The 24,567-nt window shown below is 46.9% G+C and overlaps 1 protein-coding gene across 6 annotated transcripts in view; it reads right to left on the bottom strand.

Moving 5' to 3' along the window:
* Window positions 1-24,567, bottom strand: part of DTNB (dystrobrevin beta) — a 172,757-nt gene that overhangs the window by 33,136 nt on the left and 115,054 nt on the right. For 4 of the 6 annotated variants that reach the window (XM_045844349.1, XM_045844347.1, XM_045844350.1 and 1 more), the window contains exons 10-14: window positions 23,617-23,694; window positions 15,427-15,516; window positions 11,913-12,000; window positions 3,860-3,945; window positions 2,896-3,009 (exon numbers count right to left, since the gene is read on the bottom strand). In XM_045844349.1, the coding sequence (XP_045700305.1) occupies window positions 2,896-3,009; window positions 3,860-3,945; window positions 11,913-12,000; window positions 15,427-15,516; window positions 23,617-23,694 (456 nt within the window). Of the gene's footprint in view, window positions 1-2,895; window positions 3,010-3,859; window positions 3,946-11,912; window positions 12,001-15,426; window positions 15,517-23,302; window positions 23,457-23,616; window positions 23,695-24,567 lie in introns of those variants that run through there. The other 2 variants (XM_045844351.1, XM_045844352.1) reach the window with 2 other exon arrangements.

Here is a 24,567-nt window from a genome sequence, read left to right as displayed (position 1 = left end):
AGACCCCGCCCACAACCCTGTCCTCAGCGCCTCACCTCCTACTCCCTGCGTCTGGACCTCCAGAGGGTGCACTTCTCCCTAAACAGACCCCATCAAGTTACAACTCACAGCTACCCCCCACCTTCCAAATGCTGTTCACTTCTTCAAGTCCATCCCAAACCACTCTTTCCATGAAGCTGCTCCTGACTACTCCGGCAGGTCTCGGGTCCTGCTTAACGCATCACTACAGCAATCGGTGCTTCTCCGTGGCACTTTGTTTTACCTTGCATGACCGTGCTGTCATTCCTGCCGCTGCAAAATCCTTCAGGTTACGGGATGAGCCTTAATAGACTATCATGCATCCAGTATGTACTAGGTTAACCCCTAGTTAATTCAGAGAGATCATTATTTGGAACCCTTCAAGGATTTCCAATGGCCTATTGCTTAAGGTTCTCTAGAATCTGGTATCAATTAACTAACTAATTTTATCTCCTATCACTGGCACTTAAAGATAAACTCAATGGATGACTGAAAATACTTAGCTCTGAGAGCCTTTCCCCTCTGTGAAATGTGTTATACTTATTTGGGGGATCATGCCGAACCCCAACACCACTTCTAATCAGAAATGGTCGGTCTCACACTCCATGCGAGTCATACCTACCTCTCACGGTCTCGCTCAACTTCCCCCACCCCATGGGTCTAAGTGCTTCTAGCCTGTACAGATTTAGATTCTTATAACACACTGCTCAGATTGCTTATATTATCCATACTACTTATGAACATTGTATAACGTTATTCAGGCGACTAGCAACTCATGCTTTGTTCCCAAAACTAGATTATAAAGTTTTAGGATGGATTCACTGTCTTCTCATCATCATTCACCCCACATTTCCAGCACAGTATAAATGCAATCAGGGGAGCTCGCTCATTCTTCCCTGAATCCCTGGGACTGGACACAGTGCCTGTTCTCTGTGCTGGCACGACCAAATAATTACAACACACAGTGAAAATGAATAAACTACAGCCATGTGCAGCAACATGGGAGGATCCTAAAGAGTAATACGGAGGGGGGAAAATCCCGGAAGGCTGCATATTTATTTCTATAAAGTCCAGAAAACAAAAGCAAACTAAGTACCTTGTTAGGTAGGAGTACACATATATTTGATAACACTGTTTAAAAAGCAAGGGGAGAACAAACCCAATTCTGCAGAGAGGTCCGCTCCGTGGGGGAAGGCGACGGTGAGGATGTGGGATGAGGGGGCACGCACACACATGATGGGGTTCTGTCACATGAGTTCTCAAGTAGGATGCGGTCCACCTTCTCCCCATGCTCCATATTTCACACCTTTGTCACACGTATTGTTGTGACGAACATACCGTTAGAATAACGATAACGGAGGAAAACACAACGTTAGCGGTCAGGAGGCATCACCACTGACCCTAACGATGAAACCCTCTGTTTGGTTCTGTGATAGGGCGGGGCACTGGCAGTACCTGGCAGTTCCTATGTATCCATCAGGGACAGAAGGGCACCAGGTACCTACAAATGAACCTTGCCCTTTACATGTCTTTTAATAAACAAAAGTTATTAACATGGATGAAATCATGAACTTCTTTCATGCTTAGTAATTCTGAGAAATTATTTTCTATTCCCAAATCCTAAAGAAATTCCCCTACAGTTTCTTCCAGAAGTTCTGAGGTTTCGTCTCCATGTGTAATCTGTCTGTCGGCACTTTTCTTTTTTTGGTGCACAGCGTGAGGCAGGGAGCCCGTGTGCTCCGTGCAAAACCAGCTGGCCCGGCGCCCTCCCCGATGTGCGGCCGTGGCCTGCAGGGCAGCCACGGGCTCGGCCCAGTGGCTCAGCCCAACTAGATTTAGAAACTAAAATGAATTTTTAGAAAAATGGGGACCTCTCCACCTCTGATGATTTTCATCTGCACACTTAAGATTCTTTATGACTTGTTTATGAATGCTATAAATCTAAACAGAATGACAGTCACAGAAAAACTAGCTTCTCTCTTTTCTAGGACAAGAAGCCGTGGTTGAGAAGCTACGTGGCCGAAGTCAAAAGAACTCAGAAAGGACACTCAGCTAGAATCCCAGGTGACAGCACATTAAAGCTCACCATGGAATGTTAAATGTCACAGCCTGAACAGAAAAAAATGCACCACCAGTTGGAAGTCTAGAGGTCTGGCGGACTCGAGTCACTCAATTTCCAGACAGTCTCCCTTACGGAAGACACGCACGTCTTTCTAAGACTGACAGCGAATTAGAGTGTAATAACTTCGATCAGATGGCTCTCCTGCTGCGCTCGTCTGGAAGACCTCCTCGTTCCCTCCAAAAGAGCATCCGGACGGGAGCCGGAGTTGCTCCCTACTCTCCCGATCCTGCACCCTGAGCCTCCCGATCTTGGAGACAGTTCATATGTATGTGGCAGTGGGAAGGCTCCCCAGCCTTCCCTCGTGGTCTCAGGTCTCAGCGTAATGTGCGTGGGAAGCGTTCTTCCTCCAGCACAGTCCTGCCCTGACTAGGAAGAGCCAGGAGAACAGACCCGTAGGTCAGAGAAAGTGTTACTCCCGCCGACAGTCCCTGAAGGCAGACTGATGAGAGAGACCGGAGGTGGAATGCAGCGCCACCGTCTTCCTGAAGCAACTGCAGAAGAACAAGCCCTGCTCTGCTTGGCATGGAGCGGGAGACAGTGCTCCCCTAGTTCTGTAATGCCCGCAGACGCTCTCAGAGCGATGAACAGAGGAACCCAAGCGTCTGAAGCCGTAGCAGAACGAGGGGAACCTTCAGTGTTTGTTCCGACCGGACTAGTTACACCAATACACAGGTTCTGTCCCACTGCCTTGGTTTCCTGGGACACACATTCCCACGGGAGCAGACGGTCACGTGATGCGGTAGCCCGCCTCTCACCTCAGCAGCCGCAGCTCGGCCAGCAGCGTGGGGTTCTGCTGGGCCTTCTCCGGGGTGGGCTGGGACGCCTGCTCGTGCTCCAGGCGGAGACGCTGGATCTCCTGCAGGATCTCCCTGGAGAGGGGAAGGAAGGAAGGAAGAGGGCCCCAGAGGGCCTCCCGCTCTCTCTCTTCCCGGCACAAGCTCTCACTCCTGCCCTGCAGCCTCTGCCAGCCTCATCCTGATGGCTTCCAAGTGACCGCGAGGGGAAGCGGACACCTCCTTAACACCGCGGCACACGGCACTCAAGGAAACAGTCTTTCATGGTAGAGAAAGCCATTGAAATACTCTTCTCGACAACTTGAAAAAGTCTTCCCAGAGGGAAATGACAACAGAATACTGTGTCCCTCCACCCCCGGGGAAAAGGCAAGAGAACACCTTGCCACCTGCTGAGGCCCTGGACTAACTCGCCCCAAGGCGTCCCGTCTCCCTTCCTCCCCTGACCCCAAGTGGCGGAGAGTGGCTTCCACCTGTGCCTGTTCTATTACGTCCCGTCTCCTTGGCCTGGCTTCCGTCTTTCAGCACACAATGGGGTGTCGTCTGGTCTCCAAGCCTTTATATGGCTTTCTTAGTGACAGACCAGCCACCCACAGCCTAATGAGCCAGGACAAGATGACCAGAGAGGGCACAAGGCCCCTGGGAGTGAGAAAGAAACACACCTGTGGGTGTGAGCAGGCACCGGGAAAAGAACCTGCCTGAGGGCAGGTGAGCAGGGTTTTGGACTAGGGCCACGAACACCAGGCAGATATGCAACTCAGTGTCCAGGGAATTTACTGGGCTCGGGCTGGCCTATATTCACTGGGGAGGTGGGGGCGGGGGGTTGGTTCTTCCTTTGTGGTCAAAAGATATCTAGTCTGCCAGGAAAGTGAGATACTCACGTGATAACCCAGGACTTCAGAAACCGGCTCAGCCTCTGCATTCTTACCTGTTTTTGTTTTCCAGTTCTGCAATGAGCTGTCTTTGCTGTTTGTTGGCATCGAAGTTAAAGCTCAGGTCAGTGGGAGGGCGGGGCTGCAGTGAGGAGACGGAAAGGTTGTTTTTTTTTCTCCCCTGATTCAAATATATCCAGAGTCCCAGATAGACTGTTGACTCATTTTTTAGGAATTACCTACCAGAGACCCCACCCATCTAAAGTGTACAGTTCAACGAGTCTTAGTGAATTTAAACAGGGGTGGAGCCAGTTGCCCAAAGTCCAGCTTTAGAACATTTCCTTCCACCACCACAAAAAAACGCCCCTCGTGCCAGCGTGGGTCAACTGCCCCTTACTCCCACCCCCAGTGCAGGCACCCGCAGGTCTGCCGTCTAGCTCTGCCTTTTCTAGAAGCTGCTTGTAAATGGAATTACATGACATGTAGTCACTGGCTTTTAGCTTCTACTTCGCATGGTGTTTCTGGGGGTTATCTACGCTGCTTCATGAGTCAGGAGTTCCCTCTTTTTACTGCCGACTAGCGTTCCACGGTTGCGGCTTTGGGCCATTCAACAAAGCAGCTACGCATTGATGTCTGCTTTCATTTCTCTTGGGTAAGCGCCTAAAAGTGGAATTCCCGAGTTATATGGTAACTCTATATTTAACGTTGAGAGGAACTGTCAAACTGTTCTCCAAGGTGGCTATTCCCTTTTAGAATCACACCAACAATGAATCCGGGAGTGATTCTCCACATCCTGTTAAAATGTGTCATTGTCTTTTTAGTTTTAATTGCCCTGGTGGGTGTGAAATATCTAACTGTGGGTTTAAAAAAAAAAAAGAGATATAACTGACACGCCATGAAACCGGCCCTTTGAAAGGGTACAGTGGCTTCCAGTAGAGTTATGATTTTGTGAGACCATCGTCACTACGTAATCCCAGAATGTTTCCATCGCCCCCAGGAAGAAACCCCTCGAGCTCATGAGCTGTCACCCCCCACGGCCCCGCCCCCACCCGACAGCCACGGGTCTGGTTCCTGTCTTTCTGGACTTGCCTATTCTGAACAGTTCGTGCACATGGAATTATGCAATAGGTATATCTTTTATATCTGGCTTCTTTCACGTGGCAAAATGTTTTCGAGGTTCGTCCACGTTGTCGCATGTATCAGGACTTCGTTCTTTCTGTACAGCTGCGTGACAGTCCATGCTACAGGCAGATCACATTTTGTCTATTCAGCAGTTGGTGGGTATTTGAATGGTTCCCATTTTTTGGCTATTTTGACTAATGCTTCTATGAACATCTGTGGACACGTTTTTGCATGGAGATGTGTTTTCATTTCTCTTGGGTGGACATCCAGGAGGGGAATTGCTGGGTCATGTGGTAACTGCCGTCGGAGGGCCCACCAAACCGTTTTCCTAAGGGGCTGAGCCATTTCACGTTCCCGCTCTCGCTGCCCGCGGAGTCTGTTTTTCACATGGGCTCGTCAGCACCTGTTCCTGTCCTTCGTTCTGATCACCCTCCTCCTAGTGGGTATGGAGCGCTCTCTCGCTGTGGAATCGATTTACATCTTCCTCCTGACAACTGTGGTAAGTGCACTTTCATGTGCTGATTGTCCCTTATATGTTATCTTTGAAGAAATCATCGTGGTTTTGTTTTGTAAGTCCACTGATGTCGCTAACACTTGCTACACCCTTCAAGAATACGGAAGCCAATCAACACGAACTAGGAAAATGGAGGAACGGGTGATGCTTCCCCTCTGCTGTTAACCAGAGCGAATGCTCTCAGAGAAGGAAGGTCCTTCCACGGCGGTGCCCCGCTCTGCTCACCCTCAGTTCCGCCCCGAGCCTGACCTGCACTGAAGCAGGAACCTTGATCCCTGTATGAGGCCTGAAGGTGCATTTCCTAAACAAACAGGAGCAAAGCCGCAGAGCAAATCTGGGTGGGAGGTTTTTAGCAAATGTTTTTCTTTTTTCTCCTCCAGAGATGAGTGGACCAGCAGCCAATTCAGCATATTTTCTATATTCTATTAAGAGTCTTATGAGACGCTGAATTGAACCTCAGAAAAATGGCTTGCCTGAGACTGAACCTGCTATGAATAATAGATTTACAATTTCTGAAAACTGGAGTTCATACTAATGGCTTCTTATTAGAGTGGGACCAGGGAAAATTAGGAGGAAATGATCTCTGAAGGGAATCTGCTTCCTAGATAGAAAACAAACAGACGAAAACCCCATAGTATTGCACTGGACATTTCTAAAGGACCTTTTCAGTGTTGAGCGTCTGACTGCGCTCAAAGGCACCTTTCAGAGGGGAGGCTGATACGGCGATCAGGGGTCATGATCGGCAGAGGCTCCTGCCCAGCAGGAGTCTGTGGCACTGAGGAGCATCGTGGCTCAGATACAAAGACGGGGGCGGGGGCGGGGCAAGGAACAGTGGGACCCCAGGCAGCACTCTCACTGGGGCGTCGTGCCTGGGGACAGAACGGGGAGCGCCCCACTGGCAAATGTCCACGGATGGCTTATTTCACCGGGTCAGATTTTAAACACAGTCAACGGCCCATTAAATAACAGAGAGACTGAGCATTTTATTTATTTGCAACCTTAAATACCACGGTGCTCCTTTAAATCAATCAATCAAGCCAGGTATCCTTATTTCTAAAATGCTCAGGACAGTAAAGAGGAAAAAAAAAGCAGAAAGGGAATTATTAGGTCATAAAGACACAGACTACTTGGGCAAGAAGAGACCTAAAGATGATTTCCTTCAAAAATTCAATAGTTCCTGCATTCATTCATTCAACAAATATTTCCCGAGTGCTTACTACATGCTAGACACTGTTTCAGAAACCAGGGATGTGTTAGTGGGTAGGACACAGCCCCCACCCTCATGTGGCTTACATTACACCGGGACAGAAAGGTATACGGCCGCTGTGATAAATGCAATGGAGAAATGCAGGGTCACGAGACAGAGTGAGCTGAGGCAGGGACTCTCTTTAACTGAGGTGGTGGGGAAACGCTCTCAGAGACTTGATGACAGCAGGAAGCGAACCAGGGGGAGGTCAGTGGGAGGAGCAAAGGCCACAGGCCTGCGGCTGGCGCGTTTGCTGTTCTCAGGTCAGAACTGGGAGATGAGGCTGGTGTCCAGATCACGGAGGGCTGCAGACAGGAGCCCCCGTTTCATCCCGAATGTGGTGCGAAGCCACTACAGGACTCCGGACGGGAAACACAGCAATTCCGAGTAGCGCAGGAGCACGCTCTCCCCTGGAGGAAGTGGAGCCTGACTCCCCGTTCCTGTGCAGCCTGCCCGTGATGACTTCCTTTCAAAGAGGCCGCGTGGGAAGGCGGGGCAGGAATTTTATGTTGGAAAACCCTGACAAATACTTCCTCAGCCGGGCGACCAAGGTCAACAGCGACAGTGATGAATGATGCTGATCCTATGTACCCTTGATATGACAGAAAAGTGACTCTTGCCTCTTCTTCCTCAAAACCCACGGTCTGTGCCTAATCATGAGGAAAACATCATGCGAATCCCATGCAGGGAACATTCTACGGTGTGTGACTAATCCTCCCCAAAAGCAGCAAGGCCATCAAAAACAAGGAAAGTCAGAGAAACTGTCACCGCCGAGAGGGACTGAAGGAGACGCAACAACTAAGTACAACGTGGCATCCTGGATGAGATCCTGGGACAGAAAAGGGACATTAGGTAAAGAACTAACAAGGTCTGAATAAAATATGGACCTTGGTTAACAATAGTGCATCGATATGGGCTCATTAATTGCCACCAACACGCCACACTAATGTAAGACGTTAGTATCGGGAAACCGAGTATGGGTTGTGTGGAAATTCTCCGTCCTGGCCTCGAGGTTTTTCTGCAGATCTACAACTGTCCTGGAATAGAAGTTTATTACGAACAATGCTGCTCTGGCCCCCCAGTGGGGAATCTGCTGTAGTGGGGTAGGAATGGAAGTGGGGAGATTAGTTAGGAATCCTAGGTTTTGCTACTTGCTCGCCGTGGAGACCTTGAGTTATTTTGTTTTACTGGGACTTTATTTTCTTGTCTGTAAAGTGGGGATATTTACAAAAAGAGGTGTGAAGAGGATCCCTTCGGTTCAGGCAACCTCACAGAACTCCGTCATCTTTCATGAGATGGGGACACGTTTGAAAAGTACAGGGTGACAGACAAGGCCCCCTTGAGTGAAACTGGGCGCAAGTTCACAACCAAGGGACGCCAGCGGTCAGCGAACTGTAATCTGGTAACGTGCATTTCGGTGGCCTCCTGAAAATACAGGGTCCGGCCCAAATAACGCCCTTGTTTATTACAAAATCTTTTACCACAAAATCATAAGCATGTAATTCTGTGACATAACAATATCACACTCAAGCATTCCATATGATGTTTCAGGTGGAATGCTCAAATTAAAACTACAAGTTATTACAACCACATTATTACGCTACCCACCACACCCAAGTAGGCCTTGCCTCTGCCGGGCCCTGCAGACCGGAGGCTCCCCATCTGTATGAACCTGGCGAGGACGAATTCCGAAGAGAAGTACGTGCCTGATACCAACTAGACTCCCCTCTGAATTGCAGAGGAAGTCCGGCCATCACCCCGAACCCACTTCGACTACCTGGGGGGCTGTGGATCACCAATCTCTCACTTGTCTCTCAAACACCCAATAATGTCTTTTAGGGTGGTGGTCCCCAAGACCGGGAATTTTCTACTCCTTTTGTACATAAAAATAAAAAAACCAAGAGATTCAGCAGGTCTGAGGCAAAGCCAAGGACCTATTTTTTAATTGCCTCACACGACTAGAATGTCAGGTTTGCCACTCACTGTTTTTACGGGGGATTCTGAGTCGGTGAGTGTGTGCAAGTCGCCACACGGACACCGCGGATCTGTACTTCTAAGGAGCCACAGGAGACTCCTGGGACGGTGCGTGCTGACCCGGGAAGATGCTGTGATGGCTAAGCCGTGCCACCGGGGTAAAAGCATCTCAAAACTGTGTGCAGCTTAGTGGGGTGCAAACGCAAAAGTTTCCCCTTCCTTTCCACCTTTCTTCCAAGATTTCCATTGTGAATTTTTAATTTTTTCATAAAGAAAATTACTTTAGAGATAAACCTCAAACATCTGAGCATATCTAAGGCTGGTGATGTTTGTGATGTAACTTTAAGAATTTACTGTTATTATTAGGACTTTTCACACATTGTAGTTTTGCTTTGTTTGCTTCTTCAGAAAAAAAAACAAATTAGTTCCCCTGGCTCCTCCAGGCACCTAGAATCTTCAATTGAGGGTGAGGCTGCTGCAGTGTCCATGGCTACTGTGTCCCCTCCCCCTGTCCCCCGGGGAAGGGGACACGGGGACTCTGAGGCCGAAGCCCACTACGGGCTGCTCGGATGATTTAATGGTCTTTCTTTGTGGAGGAAGGTTTTTTAAAAAAAATCAATGCAAAGTCTATCTGGCAGGCTATAAATTCTTCTGAGCACTACACCCACTTTACGCAAAGCACTTGTATCAGTGAGAGATTAGCGGATTAGAAGCCTTCTGTGTAACAGAAATCCAGTCTAGGAGAACCCAGCCTGAGAGGTCTAATGTTTATAAGACCACCACACTTCAGAAAATGAGCTGCAGATGAAAGGGGCCATATCAGTATTCAGTCCCAAGCCCCCTCTAACAATGACCATTTTCACACGAGTAAGAGAGCTGGTATCGGACACTATCAGGTGTAAACAGCCTTATCTTGTTTGCCACGAAGGAGAGCTGCAATCTCCTATTCAGGGTCAAATGGCTTTGGAGCTTTAATTTATGGCATTTTGAAAGTTCCGTGCAAAGTCAACAAGACTACATCATGGCATTAAATATACTTAATTTAAAAAAACTCAACCACGATGCTGTCCATCTCAATGAGTTTCATGAATTTTGTTTACAAATTGTAATTGTTAAAATAACGTGGACAGTTGTGACTGAGTGTATGTGTGAGGTTTAATAAACAGAACTTTGCTTTTTCCCCAGAATTTCCCCCATTCTGTTCTATTTCACTGACCTTTGGAATTGCAATGTTAGAGTCTGATGTAGGACCTGATATGAGATTTTAAAAAAAATTTATTTTTAATTAAAAACAAATGCAAAGGAATACATTGCTTTTGCGGGGGGGAACAAAGCAAGATTCTCTGTTGGCAGCTTTCATAACTCTACCTTCCTATGAAAAAGCAAGCACGGACTGGCACACATTTCTATAGTTAATACACTGTGTTTGCGGTCCTGGGCGACCTGGCGTCCTGTCCAGCCCAGTTCACTCCGGACTGTTCTCTTACTGAAGTCTCCCACCCTGGGCCTTGACATTCGTCAGAACACCCCAGTGGGCACGCGTTACAGTTTCTTTACCTGGTCACCGCTCACAGGGCCCATTTATTGTTCTAGCTTCAGATCACTCCTCCTTTCAGCCCTTTGCTTGTATTTGATGATTTTTAATGTTATAGGAAATAGCATTTTTCCTAAATGTGATTGTCTTGTTTACTGCTAGTAAATAGAATATATTTTTATATTGACTTTGTATCTTGCAGCATTGTTATAAAGTCAGGAATCTGTTCTAACAGTGTCTTGGTAGACTCCTTAGGAATTTTCCATGCAATATCATGTCATCTGCAAACAATAACAGTTTTATGTCTCCCTTTCTAATATTTAGGCCCTTCCTGTGATGCTGCATTGGCTAGGGCCTCTGGACCAGTTTTGAACAGGGGTGGCAGAAGGGGACATCTTTGTCTTGTGAGAATATTAGGTAGGCAAAATATCCTAAAATTTAACCTCTAAGTGTAATAGTAGCTTTACGTTTTTTTTAGGTAATTGTTATCTATCATCTGAGGAAGTTTCTGCTATTCCTGGTGTATTAAGAAGTTGTATCATAAATAATGATTATATTTTGTCACAGGCTTTTTCTGCATCTATTGAAATGGCCTTAAATTTTTCTTCTTTAAACTGCTAATATGGGGAACTACACTAACTGATTTTTGTGTATTAAATCAATTTGCATTCCTAAAATAAATCTCACTTGATTGTGGAATATTATCCAGTTTGTGTACTGCTGGATTCAATTTGTTAATTTTTTTGAAAGAAGTTTTCTCTTCAAATATTTTATTTATTTATTTTTAGAGAGAAGGGAAAGGAGGAAGAAAGAAAGGGAGAGAAACAGCGATGTGCAGTTGCCTCTCCCACGCCCCCACCTGGGGACCTGGCCTGTAACGCAGGCATGTGTCCTGACTGGGAATCGAACTGGTGACCCCTTGTTTCACAGGCCAGCACTCAATCCACTGAGCCACACTAGCCAAGGCTCAATTTGCTAATATTTTGTTAAGAAATTTTTATCCATGATCATAAGAGAATTTGGCTATCAGTTTCCTTTTCTTATAATTGCCTTGTATTATTTTGGTATCAGATTATAGGGGTCTGATGAAATGACTTGGAAGGTGAGGAACTTCTTCCTCTATTTCCTGTTAGAGTTTATGTCAGCTTGTTACAATGTCTTTTTTATGAATATGATAATATCTAACAGTTAAGCCATGTGAGCTTGAAGTTTTCCTTGTGGGAAGTTATCAATACATTTTAACAGGTTTAAGACTAGCTAGATTTTCCATTTACTTTTACGTCAGTATTGTTAATCTGTCTTTCAAGAAATTTGTCCATTTTATCTAGGTTGTTAAAAAGTAGCTCATAATATTCCCTTATCATCCTTAATAATGTCTGCAGGATCCGTAGCCATGCCCCGTTCTCGTTGGTGATACTGGTAATTTGTGGTTTCTTTCTCTTTTTCTTGATCAGGATTTCTAGGGATTTATTACGTCTATTGATTTTTTTCCAGAGAACTAAATTGGCTCTTTGATTTTCTCTTCTTGGTTCACTTTTTGAAGAAAGCATATCACAGATGAAATTCAAGACCACTGACATCCCTTCCCTAACCCCGCTCCTCTCCTTCTGTCCCCGAGGTGCGTATTCTCCTGAGTGTCAGGCCGACTGCCCCCCTGTCACGTAGACGTGAAAGTGATGCTAACTTGTGCCACTCCACTGGAACCCTCTGTCCACTCACCACGTTTCCCGCCTCTGCGGCCAGCCGGGCGGCGTAGCGAGCTATAAGCCGGTGCTCCTCATCCAGTCGGCTGGGACTGTCCAGGACACTGCCAAGGAGATAGAAATTCAACAGGTGTCTCTTAAACACCCCCTCTTCTTGCTTCTCTTTCAGGAAGACAGACGGGAGAAAAGCTTATAAAAAAGGATGGTAACAGAAGAAGTGGAGGCGTGGCCCACAGATGCCAGTGGCCAGCCGAGACGGGGGGGGGGGGACTCAGGGAACTGAGGCCACCACGCATGTCACCTCTTCAGCAGCACACCCCCGTGCTCTTGCACTGGCAGGTGGGCACTTCTTTTTTCACACAAGGACCGAGAAAAGAGAGGGCATTTACAGAGTCTGACAGAGGGGTTTCCAATCAAATGTTCTAAAAAAACTCATGACTTTTAGACATAAGTCTCGAACCCCAAAAGACCAAGAGAAAGCTGACGCATCATGACAAACCGCTGAAAAAAGTACGATTAACAGCGGCCAAGCAAAACGGAGGGCCTGGGCAGGCCCAGCATGAGGTCAAGGTGGAGAAGCGTCCATGCTACCAAACATTTGCTTTCAATGCCTCTTCTTCTTCTTCCCTTACCATGGTTATTTCACAACACAGCCCCATCTTGGAGCCGCTCAGTCCATTCCTCTTTAAGGGGAGCCCTAGCACTCTAAAAACTTAAAGACTCACCAAGGTGGGATATCAGGTAATGCCGCACCTGGATGAAAAGCGGGTTCCTGAGTAGCAGGTCCGCTCTATGCAATGCAGTGAGCTGTGGGTGAAACAGGAGGTGTCCCATCAGGGCACCTCCTGATGAACGGGGGGCCGTGACTGTCCAATTCTCTTTGTTTAAGTCTGGCAGGAGCTTTCAGGTAACGGAGAGGACAGTGACGGACCAGGGCTGGCTGTGGTGGTTTGCTTCTACTTCGGCCCCACGTTCTTGGAGTTCTAAAAATCCTTGATTGGAATTTAGCGACCTGATGCGTACTCCAAAAAAAATTAAAGTTATGAGTTCAGTACTCGTCAAATCTCGTTATAATCACTGAGGGGAACCTGGGAAGGGTAGAGGCAGCTTCACAGAGCTCCATCTGGCCTTCTCAGGGATACAAGCAACTGTATTTTTCCTAGATTTTTTTCACCTTTGTATATTTCTGTCTCTGTGGCTAATTCTATAAATTTAGGCTTTCCTCTAGGATACATAACTTTGTTTGGAATAGGCTTTAAAGTCCTCTGCCTATGACTCTTCTGAACCCTTAGTAACTTCAGGTGTACAAATGCCAGTCCCCAACGTGTATAATCGCCCTCTCAAAAGACGATCGTACAGTAAGAACTCGCTACCATCAGCCGACTTTAACACCTTCGGGCCAAGGCCCCAAGGTCTGGGCCGAAATGTGTCTGTGCTTTCAAGGTGTCTGTCTGACACAAGAGAACTACCTTTACCCTTTCAGTAAACAACAGAAATGAATATTTAACAGTACAAGGAGATAATACTCTGGAGGGACTGGCAGCCTAGGAAGTGAGACTTAACACGGTAACCTCTGTCTTTCGGCGAGGGCCACCGTGCTCCTCTGGGCAGGAGGGCTCCTTCTCCAGCACGTCCCAGCGCCCAGCGCCCAGGGAAGGTCAGCCCTGCTCGTCATTTACACCCAAGTGCGGACAACAGGGCTGTTCTGATGGACTCTGCTTTCCAGCCAGAAACGAGAACTTTATGTTGACGAGAGGTTTTAAGGTCAATGAAAATTATGAGGAAAACTAGCAAGGTCCCCTATTCTTCTTGAACTGAATTCATTTGCATGAATTCATCTGCAGAGTTAGCCATGAAATGTCTGATTTCTTTGAGGAAGGAGGAAGCTCAGTTCCTTCGAGTATGAATCGGGGAGAGATGTAGTACTCACCGCATCTTCACATTCTCCCGGGCCCCTGGCCACCGATTCTTGAGCAGGGAGCCTTCTCCCTAAGCCAAAGACTCCTTGGCTAAACCCACCATAAATCTTCTTGGGCTGAAATATCGGGTGGCAGTTGCTGTCCAACATTCAGTTGCCACTTCCCCCGTGGCAACTTGTAACCACCTGGGCAGTTGCCCTGACTGATTTTAAGTGAGCTGCCCTGCCTGGGGTGAGGATGAGACGGCTCTGCTCCTCCAGACCGAGGGGCAGGGGCAGAGTGCACGGAAATCAGCTGTGCTGGACGAAAAGACACTCTCTGTGACCCCGTGCACAGGCATCAACCAGGCCCTGACTTCCCTCCTGCAGGGTAAGCCTGTCAAACCTACTGGGGAAGCAGGAGAACCCTCCAGTCTCTCTGAGGCTCTACAGATAGGTAAAGGCCTAACAGTACCAATGTTGTTTAGTCATACTAGGGAAGCTGTGGGAAATGATATGAAGTATAATATTGACAAGAGTCCTTTTTAAATATATGCATTTCTCATTGACTATTAATTTATCTGTTATCATGGGGAATAAGAGTTACCTTCTCATGGAACCATGGCATGCTATGGGCAAAAGGAAGATCAAATTTTAAGGCTCCAGCCTCCCTTGTGTGTTTAGTCTATGAATTATGGGGTCCCCCCAAGACTAAGAATCTCCTGTTGTTGGGTACAGTGACTCTGCCACGCAGAGCAGCTGGGATGGCCTTGGGTGACTGACACTTCACTTGCATTCTCCTTGCGGAGCGCTGGTGGGAGTGGGCGTGGCGCGGGCGGGCGGCTGGGTCTGCCTGAATGTGACAGCACTTTGTTTGGTACGAACTCTGTTAAAGGGTTGCCTTCGCTGTGGTTAGTGGTTATCAAACGGTTTTCCGTCCTAACCCACTGAAGGGTCGGTCACATTCCCATATGAAGAATGAGTCGCGATCACAGTCTTCAGGGAAAGGGGCGTGTGGGGCTAGTATAGTCCATATAACCGTTGCAGTAGGAGGAGGCATACACCACTGGGAAAAGTCCCTAGGCGTCGGACAACGATCCAATACCACGGTTGAAAAGCGCTGGTTTAAATGATCAACAATGATAGACTTGGGGGAAGAGATGGCGGTGTGACATGGGAAGATGTAACAGGGTGGAGACACCGAAGATTAGACAAAGTGCGATGTCTGCGGGTTGGCTGACCTAAGCTTTGGGTGTCAACAGGAAGGTTTCCTGACCTAGGCCAGGGTGAACAGTGAGGGGCTCATGGAATGCCTCTGTTGGATGTACATCTCCGGGACTGCCTAGCTCTCCGAGGTTTAGATATTCTTTGAGTATCATCTGAAGGAAGTGAGTTCCACTTTGCAGGAGAATTCTGACTATATGTTTAGGTAAGTGCCTGGGCTTGGCAAGGCTCCTTCTCCTTTAGAAGTTAATGCTTTAGCAATAACATAAACCCTGCCAAACATAGCTGGGAGCTTCTCAAGCAAAACCCCACACGCGGAGCTTTTTCCAGCTGGCAGCCCCGGGCAACCCAGCTCTCCCGCCCTCTGCTCAGCCCCGGGTCACCCGCCTGCTGCCGCCCTACCACTGACCGTGCACAGTGCTGCAGGCGGGCCACATAGGAGGCTATCAGCGCATGCTCATCGGCCAGGTGACCGGGTATGTCCTGGCTACACTGTAACCTGGGAACAACAGAGGCAAGGACAGCAAGCATGACACAAACACAGAGCGAGAAATGAACATTGAATTAAAGTGGGCAAATTTCAAAGAAATATAGAAAAATAATAAATTGCAATTAGACAAATTAAAAAAAACACACAAAGCACAATGTAATGTGATGTTAGGCCATACGGAATATGTCTCACGAATCCTTTCAACAAAAGTAGTCCCTTAGCAGACGGCTTTGGCCACCTGACAGCAGAACCCTTGAGAGAAGAAACCACGGAGGGGTCACCAAGGAGCCTTGCCCTGCAGTCCTGTCCAGGTTCCGGGCTCCGTGATGGGTGCACCTTTAAGGAAATGCTGGCTGGCACGAGAACAGGTGAAGTGGGTCCCTTTAGAGCACGCAGTGGCCCCCTAATGCTTTCATCGCTTCTGTCTACAGGTAGGAGTTGTCAGTGCTGCCTCACGGCGGCAGCTAACCCTCTCCGTTTCTGTAAGGACACTGCCTTCAGCATCGCTCTGCTTTCTCCCACACGATTGGCGCTTACACCGAACTTGTTGGACTCTATCTCACTGGGAGACACACTTCGCACGTGCTAAGCGAGAGGCTCTCTTCCTGATCGATGGAAGGTCCTCGAGCGTTCTATCTTTTTAAAAATAAATACTTTTTATGTTAAAGTATGCACAAAATAGGGCAGAATCCACTGACTACCCGTCACATACCCATCACCAAACATCAATAAAAATCAACACTTTCCTACTTATTTACCCTAGTTTTTCTTTTCCTAACAGTTTGTGCAGGAAAGGTGGTCATAGCAAATCCCAGACAACTTAGTATTTGCCTCAGACATACTTAATTCAAATGACCTCAATGCCGTTATGACACCTGAAAAATTAACAAAAATATTTAAACGCAGTCCATCTGAAAATTTCACCAATCTTTTAAAAAAATACATTTACAGTTAAAATCAAGATCCAGACGAGGTCCACAGACCTTGCAATTGGTTGATGTTTCTGTTTTTAATCTGTAACACTTTCTGCTTTTCCATTTCTGTCATTTATTTGTGAAGAAAACAGGCTGTCTTTTAGCATACCCTATATTCTGTATTTAACTGGTTATTTCTGGTGGTGTCATTTAATTTGTCTCTCTATCCTCTGTGATTAGATATAAATACCTGATTGAAGGTTTTTTGTGGGGGTTTTTGTAGGGGGGAGGGGCTAGGATCCACCACAGGTAATATGGCAGACTCATACACCAAATAGGAGGCACACAATGGAATGTGAATGCTGACAGGTGGGCTCAGATGTTACTGGTTACATCTCTCCGTCATGAGTCCCTCATCAACTTCACACCTGATGATTTCTGCATTTACTGATGTTCTTGACCACATTCATTATTTCATTAGCAGCTGCAAAGTGTTGATTTTCTCCATTTAAAACTTTCCTCTATTTGTTTATCTTGAAACAGTGCTCATTCAGAATAGGTAAAACAAATGGTTGATGTTTCCAATTATTTAACAAAATTCAGGACAATGAGTTAGTTGGTACCCTAGCAAACTCCAATGGTTACCAAGGGCTGTTCTTTTTTAGTATCATATGAACTCACAGATCTGCATGTATCTGATGTGCTTCGGTCCATGACAATCATCTTTCTGTGGCTCAGATTGTCCTGCCTTTGGTCAGTGGGAGTCCTGCAGGTAGTAGGTTCCTGTGTTCTCCTGACATAGGCAGTAGCTCGTACTGGATTTCTCGCTTGGGACAACAGGATGCCTAGTCCCACCTTGTGTAGTCCCACCTTGTGTAGTCCCACCCTACCCCACACCTGAGGTCCACTGTTCTTCCAAGGACTTCAGGTTCCCTTTGCCGGAAAAAGAGTGTTAAAGGGACCACAGTCCGGGGTCCAGGGTGCTCACTGTTCCTGGGCTGTCACTGCTTCCAGAGCTTTTCAGGGGATAAAGTTAGTAAATGTATATATTTAAAAACTAAAATTCTCAGCACTTCCAGATGCCATCCCATTTTCTTCTAGCTTGCATTGTTTTTAATGAGAAGCCATTGAAAAAAATCTTATCTTTGTTCCCCTGTAAGTAACATCATTGTTGGTCTAGCTGCTTTGAATACTTTCTCTTTATCACTAGTTTTTAGCAATTGGATTGTGCTGCGCTGTGGTATGGTTTCCTCTAAGTATCCTGCTTACAGTGTGTTGAGCTTCCTGTATATGTGGGTTTGTAATCTTAATTTATTTGGAAAAACACTTATTTTCTTAACTGTTTTTCCTCTGCCTCCTCTGTTGGACTGCTTGGCATTGCCCCACCAGTCACCGACGCTGGGCTTGCTCTCTGACCTCTTCCTTCCCTGGGCCGCACTCCGGGTCGCCTGTCTCTAAGCTCCGTGGGCTTCTTGCCCGCATTCTGGTCTGTTAAGTCCACCCCTGGAGTTTCCCATATAAGGTGTCATCCTTTTCAACTCCGGAAGTTGTGTTTTAAGGAAAGAATTTTAAGTAGAAAGTTAGATTTACATTCATACCTGCTTCTGTTTCATTTCTTCCATTTTCCTCTTCAATATGTTCATATTTTCCATTGTATTCTTTGGTGTTCATCACGGTGTTCTGAAGTCTCTATCTGCTAATTGCCTCATGGCTGTTACTTCTGACGCTTTTTATGTCAACCAATTTTCTCCTGGTTACAGGCCATACTTTCCTGCTTCTTCCTACACCTTCTAGTTTTTTACTGGATGATGGAAATGGTGAATATTATGTTGTTCAGTGTCTGCATTAAAGTTTAAAAAAATTTTTTTTGAATGTCTGGATTTTGATGTCTTCCTCCAAAGAATCTGTTAGTTAATTTGCTTGTGGACAGCTGGATCCTTAAGAGGCTTGGGTTTAAGCCTCATCAGTACAAACCCAGGGTGACCTTTATCTAGGATGGTTTTTGCCCTGCTCCTAGGACTCTCCGGGTCTTTACTGAATGCCTCAAGCATTCAATGATGTCTTTCTACTGTGTTGCTTGAAACTCAACAACCGCGTAATCCCAGGTACTTATTCCACTTTCGAATTCCTCAGGGGCTGTAATTTCCCAGGTAAATTGTTCTTTACTGGTCTTGTGAGATCTCATTCTTTGGAAATATAGCTTAGTTTTCAGCCAAAGACTCAGGAGTCCTCTATGCGGATTTATGGAGCTCTTTCTCTGCACACTTGCTACGCTCTGGTCATCTGCTCCAAAAACTCCTGCCTCCCAGACTGCAACCTCTGTCTCCGTATTCCCAGCAAGCCTGCCTTGCTCTGTTTATACCCCGCCCTGGAGCTGGGCACATGCCTCTCAGCAGGAAGCCTGGACAATCACAGCAATCTCCTCCTGTGTTTCTTGTCTCTCAGAGATCAGCCCTGCCTTATCCACCTTCTGATTTCTGAAAACAGTTGTTATACGCAGACTGGTTTTCTAGCATAAAGTATAGTGGAAGAGCTAAATCTGATGCCAGTTCCTTCATCATGACCAGAGTGAAAGATCTCTTTATAGGAACTCATTTGTATCATACTTTTGTAAAGTATTGATCCACTTCAAACTAGAAATTAAAATAAAACTGCTTCTTCAAGGCAGATCTTGAGAAGTAGTGCTGTATAACCTGGTAGGCAGGCCACTGCAAGGGTTTTAGTTTTCACTCTAAGGCGTAAAGTTATTGGAGGACTTAGAGCAGAGGTGAGCTACGATGCAGCTTCTATTGTAAAAGGCTCATTGTCAGATGAAGTGCCAGAGCCAGGGGAAGCAGCAGCTAATTAGAAGGCTGCTGCATCATTCCAGATGAGAGACAAAAGAGGCTCGGAAAACAGTAGTAGCAGAAGTGGTTAGAAATAGCAAGATCTTGAACGTATTTGGATGGTGTTTTTGGATGACGCTGATCTAATAATCTGACAGATTAGATGGGACGAGGATCAAAGATTCTGACTTAGCAACTAGGAGAACCGCCATTAACTGAGACAGGGGAAGACACGGGGGAAGTAGGTTCGGTGGGGAAAGACACAGTACTCGGCTTGACACACGCCGATTGTGAGACATGCGTGAAACGGCCAAGCGAAAACACTGACTGGGAGGAGAGTACAAGGGAAAAGGTCGGGGCAGGAAAATAAGTTTGGAAGTCTCCAATATGTAGACAGTGTTAAAGCTGTGACTCTAGATGGGATTCCCTGCAGTGAGTGAGTACAGACAAAAGTGAGAAGTGCTCCCTCTGGTACACTAACGTCTGGAGTTCAAAGAAGCACGAAAAAGCCAGCAAGGGAAGCCGAGGAGGGATAAGAGGAAAACCAGAAGGGCACACTACCTAGAGGCAAGGGCAGAAAGTGTTTCAAGTAGAAGAAAGTGCGCCTCTGTGTCAACTGCCGCTGACGGATCAAGGAAGAGAAGCCCTGACACTTCACCCCTGGATTCGCGCTGAGGCAGTCACCGGTCTCCACCGGTCTCCACTGGCCTCCGGGACAGGAACGGCTTTGGCGGAGTGAGGGGAAGCGGAGACCTGACCGGGGGATGGCAGAACAGAGGTGAGGCGTGCACTGCAGGTGCAACAGTCGGCTGCGCTCCGCCGGCTTCACGTGAAGACTGCTGTTCAGAACTGGCGTTGTTTGCCAGATAATTAGGGGTCTGAGCCAAGAGGGAAAGCATTATCCCAGCAGCCTACAGTAGCTGAAGAAATTAAGTGCCCACGTATTTCCTACTCACATTCAAAATTGTACCTGATTTCCAGATTTGCTTTTTGAATTTAAACTTCCCCTTTTTGACAGAATACCTATATATGACTGTATATGTAAATTATAATTATACACGTGCCTTGTTGTTGATTGTGTTAACCTGAGTGAGAGCTGCGGAGGGGTTCACCTTAAGTGCACGAGTGGAAACGGACTTTAACCCCAACCCGGGAGCAGTTAAAAGCTGGAGGTCTGCCCAGGCTACAGGACGGACGGACTCTGGAGCCCTGCCAGCAGCCCGGCCAGCAGCGAGGACCCTGCCGTTCCATGCAAGTTATGTGTTAATTTTCAATTACTCTGCTTTCTTGTCTTTCAAAAAAATATTGGAGGGAAAAAAAAAATCCCTGCGTTGCCATGGAGAGATTCTCATGAATTCACACGACCTAGTTGTTCCATGACCATGCTGAATCCTTCATTACTGTGCTTTTCAACCAAATTCTGTTTTTCTCATTGCACAGGAAGGATGAGAATCAGTGGCGTGACTCCAGAAATGGACAGCTTCCGGCTCGACCGATTCCATTTTGCCTCCTTTCCCGGGTTCCCCAACATCCCCCCTGTCCTCAGTCTGAAAACACAGCAGCCTGTGGCTTTCGTCGCTCGACCGTGGTCCGCAGGTGACGGGATAAACTCTTTACCTGGCGCCCAAGCAGAAAGTCTTTTTAATACTATTACCTCTCCTAATTTGGTCAGAAATAGTATTTTTACGGTGAGATCTTCTGGCCTTTAAAAACTGCTTTTCCTTCTTGTGAAGTTGGTGTTAAAGTAACATAAAAAAATTCCAACTGATAACATCCCGCCTTTTCTTAAGATTCCTAGCAATCGGTGACTATTCAGAATTAGGGGCCTACCTGGCCCTCACCTGGACAGATGGACATAACCGAGTCATCTGGGGCCCTGTGCTGCCGGCGGGAGGAGGGTGAACTCCTGGGAAAGGCGTGCGTGCATTTGCAGTTGTGTACGGAGGGCTATACCGTGTGAAGAAGGAAAACTCTGAAAATGTCAGTGTGTATGGGATGTGTGTGAGGGCTTGTTCGTGTGGGCATGTGCGCACTTTTGCACACATTTGTGTGCTGGGCGGCAAAACAGTGGTCTGCCAACAACCTGCATTACTTTTCTTTCCCAGGATCGCTCTCTGCTGTTCTTAGCGGTGTAACTCATCACACACATACAAGGATGGGCAGTCATACAATCCTTGGAGCTTTCTCATCCGTGGGAGAAGCACGGCATCTTGAGTGGCAGGCGCTGGATGTGTGTCTGAAGTGTTGGCAGTAATGAGAAGTCGCTCTCCCGCAGTACAAGGGCAGGAAGACGGAGGAAGCAGGACACGCAGGGCATCCTGGGGCAGTTCAGCTGCCCTTGTGACCCACGGACGCTTCTGCCCTTCCCTTTCTGCTTCTGCCTTTGTGGGTTTGTGCCTTCCCCCCTTTTTCACTTGCGTGAGAACACATAACGTGAGATCTATCCCCTAACATTTCTAAGGGCACAGTATAGTAGTGTTCATTTTAATGTTTTCATCTTGCTTAACTGGGTTTGTGCTTTTTAAAGTTAAATTTTAATATCTGAAGTCAAGAGCTGATACAAATATACCAACCAAATACACAAAGCAAAAAGTTTTATACTGAGGGTTCTTGGTATTGCCATAGTTACATGAAATGTCCACAGCCTTCTTGTCAACTTTTTGTTTGACAGTCTAAGGGAAAAGAGGTCCGTGTCCTCAACTGCATAGTCAGCTACTGCATGTCTTAAAAACCCTTGCAGCACGCTGGTCGAAAATCGCCGACCCAGCATGATGCAGTGTGCAGATGACACGTTACAGAGCCGTACACGTGAAACCGTATGGTTTTATTAACCAATGTCGCCCCCAATACACTCGATTTTTAAAAAGAGAAAAATAAGTAAATATCTTGAGAACGTAAAACAACAAAAAGTCTACGCTCTAACACACAGTACCACTCATCTCCGCCCACAAGACGTGGCGTGGCATCCCCCTGCCTGCAGTGTTCCAACACGGCGGTGGGCGCGCGCTCTCACCGGGTCAGGTCTGGAGTCTCCACGTGGGCTGCACCGGGCTGCCGGGATGCTCTGATTTATGAAGCCCCCAAGCCCTCTATTTCAGGGGAGCCTGCCTACGGCTTACTACTTAGCTTCTTCCTAAGGCTATTTTCCACACTTGCCTGATGATAAGAATCACCTGGAATTCTTGCTGAATGTGTAGCTTCTCAGGGTCTCAGGATCCACTGGGTATGATGTGATCACAGCTGGTTGTACCTTTCAGAAGTGGCCCAGGTGGCTGTTTGCACCGGTCAAGTTTGGGAAACATGCTCTGGGAGTTTTAGCCAATGGGAACTAACGGAGTTGATCTTAGCATTGTGTAGTCAGTACTCCCTCAGTGTTGTGGGTAGGTTCTTGGAACTGCGGCAAAATGATGTATAATGAAACCCATTTCACCATAGGCTAGTGGATATAAACGAGACCAGTTCCGAGGGCATCTTACCAGCAGCATAATGCAATGACAGTGAATGAAGCAATGCTATCTGAGGACCTGCTGTATGTTATATATTAAGTCAAAGTATTAGTAACCAGATGATATTTCCACAGCTGAGTTAATCCAAAGCCATCAGCACACTGTGCCACGAAGTGATTTCCCGTGGGAGGGACTTGGGGAGTGGGCTGAAATGCTTTTCTTCTCGTTTCCTTTCTGAGCGGTGACTGTTAGAAAGAATTCTTTAATGGCTGTGCCCCTGAGGGAGTTTCTGCATTGCTCTGGTCAGGGAGCAGCTTAAATCAAATCGAAAGTAAGCCATGTTATATAGTTCTTTTAAGTTCTGCCTAAGAGAATTCTGGAGCAAAGTAAATTAAATAAAGAGAAAGCAGACACACAGTTCTAGTTCCTCAAAGGCCAGTAAGGGAAACTACTCATACAGCTAAGAGAGGGACTTGTGCTTTTCAACTCCCATGTTTATGAATCGTCTACGGAATGACCTAGGAGAATGTAAAGAGTTACTTTACACAGTCTCATCAGGACACAGAATCCATCTTTGACACTCAAAGAACTCAAATGCAAGGGTGTTGAAATGCATGATTATCAAAATGTTTTTAATGTTCAAAAAAGACCTCAAACACGCCTAATCTGTTTTGACACTATGTTCGCTGCTTGTCGAGAATGCCGTTTTCCACCTCAAGGCACCACTCAAAACAGACTCCTTCAGCTGCTATATTTAGGAGTAACTGGGAAAATAAATAAGTAAAAAGTGAAAATAAAATTAAAAGAGAGTCAAAGGAGGCGAAAGCAAGCCAGTCCTTTCTGCCCTGTGGAACGCGCTGCTTCCCAGCCAGAGGCCTGTCCCCAAACCTGCATGGCGACTGAGGCGCGAGCCGTGACACGTACCTCTTGGTGGGCGTGGGCGCTCCGGAGGACATGTGGCTCACCATGGTGTCATTCATGTTGGCCAGAGGGCGAGGAGGACTGGAAAAAAAAAAAGACATTTACGTTATATTAATAGTCACCAGTGTGACTAGGGGAAAGCAAATGAAGAATGATGAGGGCCAAAGAACCAACCATCATGCCTGAGACGCACAGTGGGACCCACGGGGATAGAGGGCAGGAAGAAACCAATCGACACTTCCAGCCTATGGTAAGTCCTCAGGAAGGGTTCCCCCAGCGAAGCCAGACGAGCCAGGAGGAGCGCTCCGCAGTCACACACAGGCCGCTGCGGGATGGAACGCCGGGCCTCTCGCTTTGGGCCTCTCGCTTTGTCGTTTGAGCGCAGGACCGTCTAAGTTCTCCCACTTGGTTAGCTTCTCTGCATGTCAGGTGTTTACGGGGCTACTGGGAGGGTGGCGTTCGTGCTGCGTCACACAGGTCACGACAGCACCTGAGACTTGGTTGGCGCTTACTGCCTTCCCTCAGACTCAGCTTGCATACTTTTTACCAAAGCAAACTGTTAAATACTAAATTCCTTCATTAATCCTTTACTAGACTCTTAACAGGCCCCGGCGGGGGAACAATGAACCACATTTTATACCTATACTCCAGTTACAATGCTTCCTTTTCCAGTCTAATCCAAATTTAAATTTGAAGGTAAGTGTTTTTTTGATAACTTGGCTTTAACTGCTGGTTTTCCGGACTCAAGGTCTATTTCTCCCTCTTGTGTCTGGAAAATGAATCCAAACTTACCGAAAGGAATCTATGCTTTGGCCTTGCAGGCACTCGTCAGCCCCCTCCCCACCAGGTTCACGTGACCATTGCCGGTTTCGCCTGAGAAATCTCATACTTCCTCTCCTAACGCGAACAGGTACTTTTCAGAGGAATTTGTCCATCAAAACCAGAAAAGTAAAG

The sequence above is a fragment of the Phyllostomus hastatus genome, unplaced genomic scaffold, assembly GCF_019186645.2.
Source record: "Phyllostomus hastatus isolate PE091 unplaced genomic scaffold, TTU_PhHast_1.1 phas_contig_402, whole genome shotgun sequence".
Classification (NCBI taxonomy): Eukaryota; Metazoa; Chordata; class Mammalia; order Chiroptera; family Phyllostomidae; genus Phyllostomus; species Phyllostomus hastatus.
The sequence above is the reverse complement of the archived record's forward strand: the minus strand, read 5'-3'. Positions and strand labels throughout refer to the sequence as shown.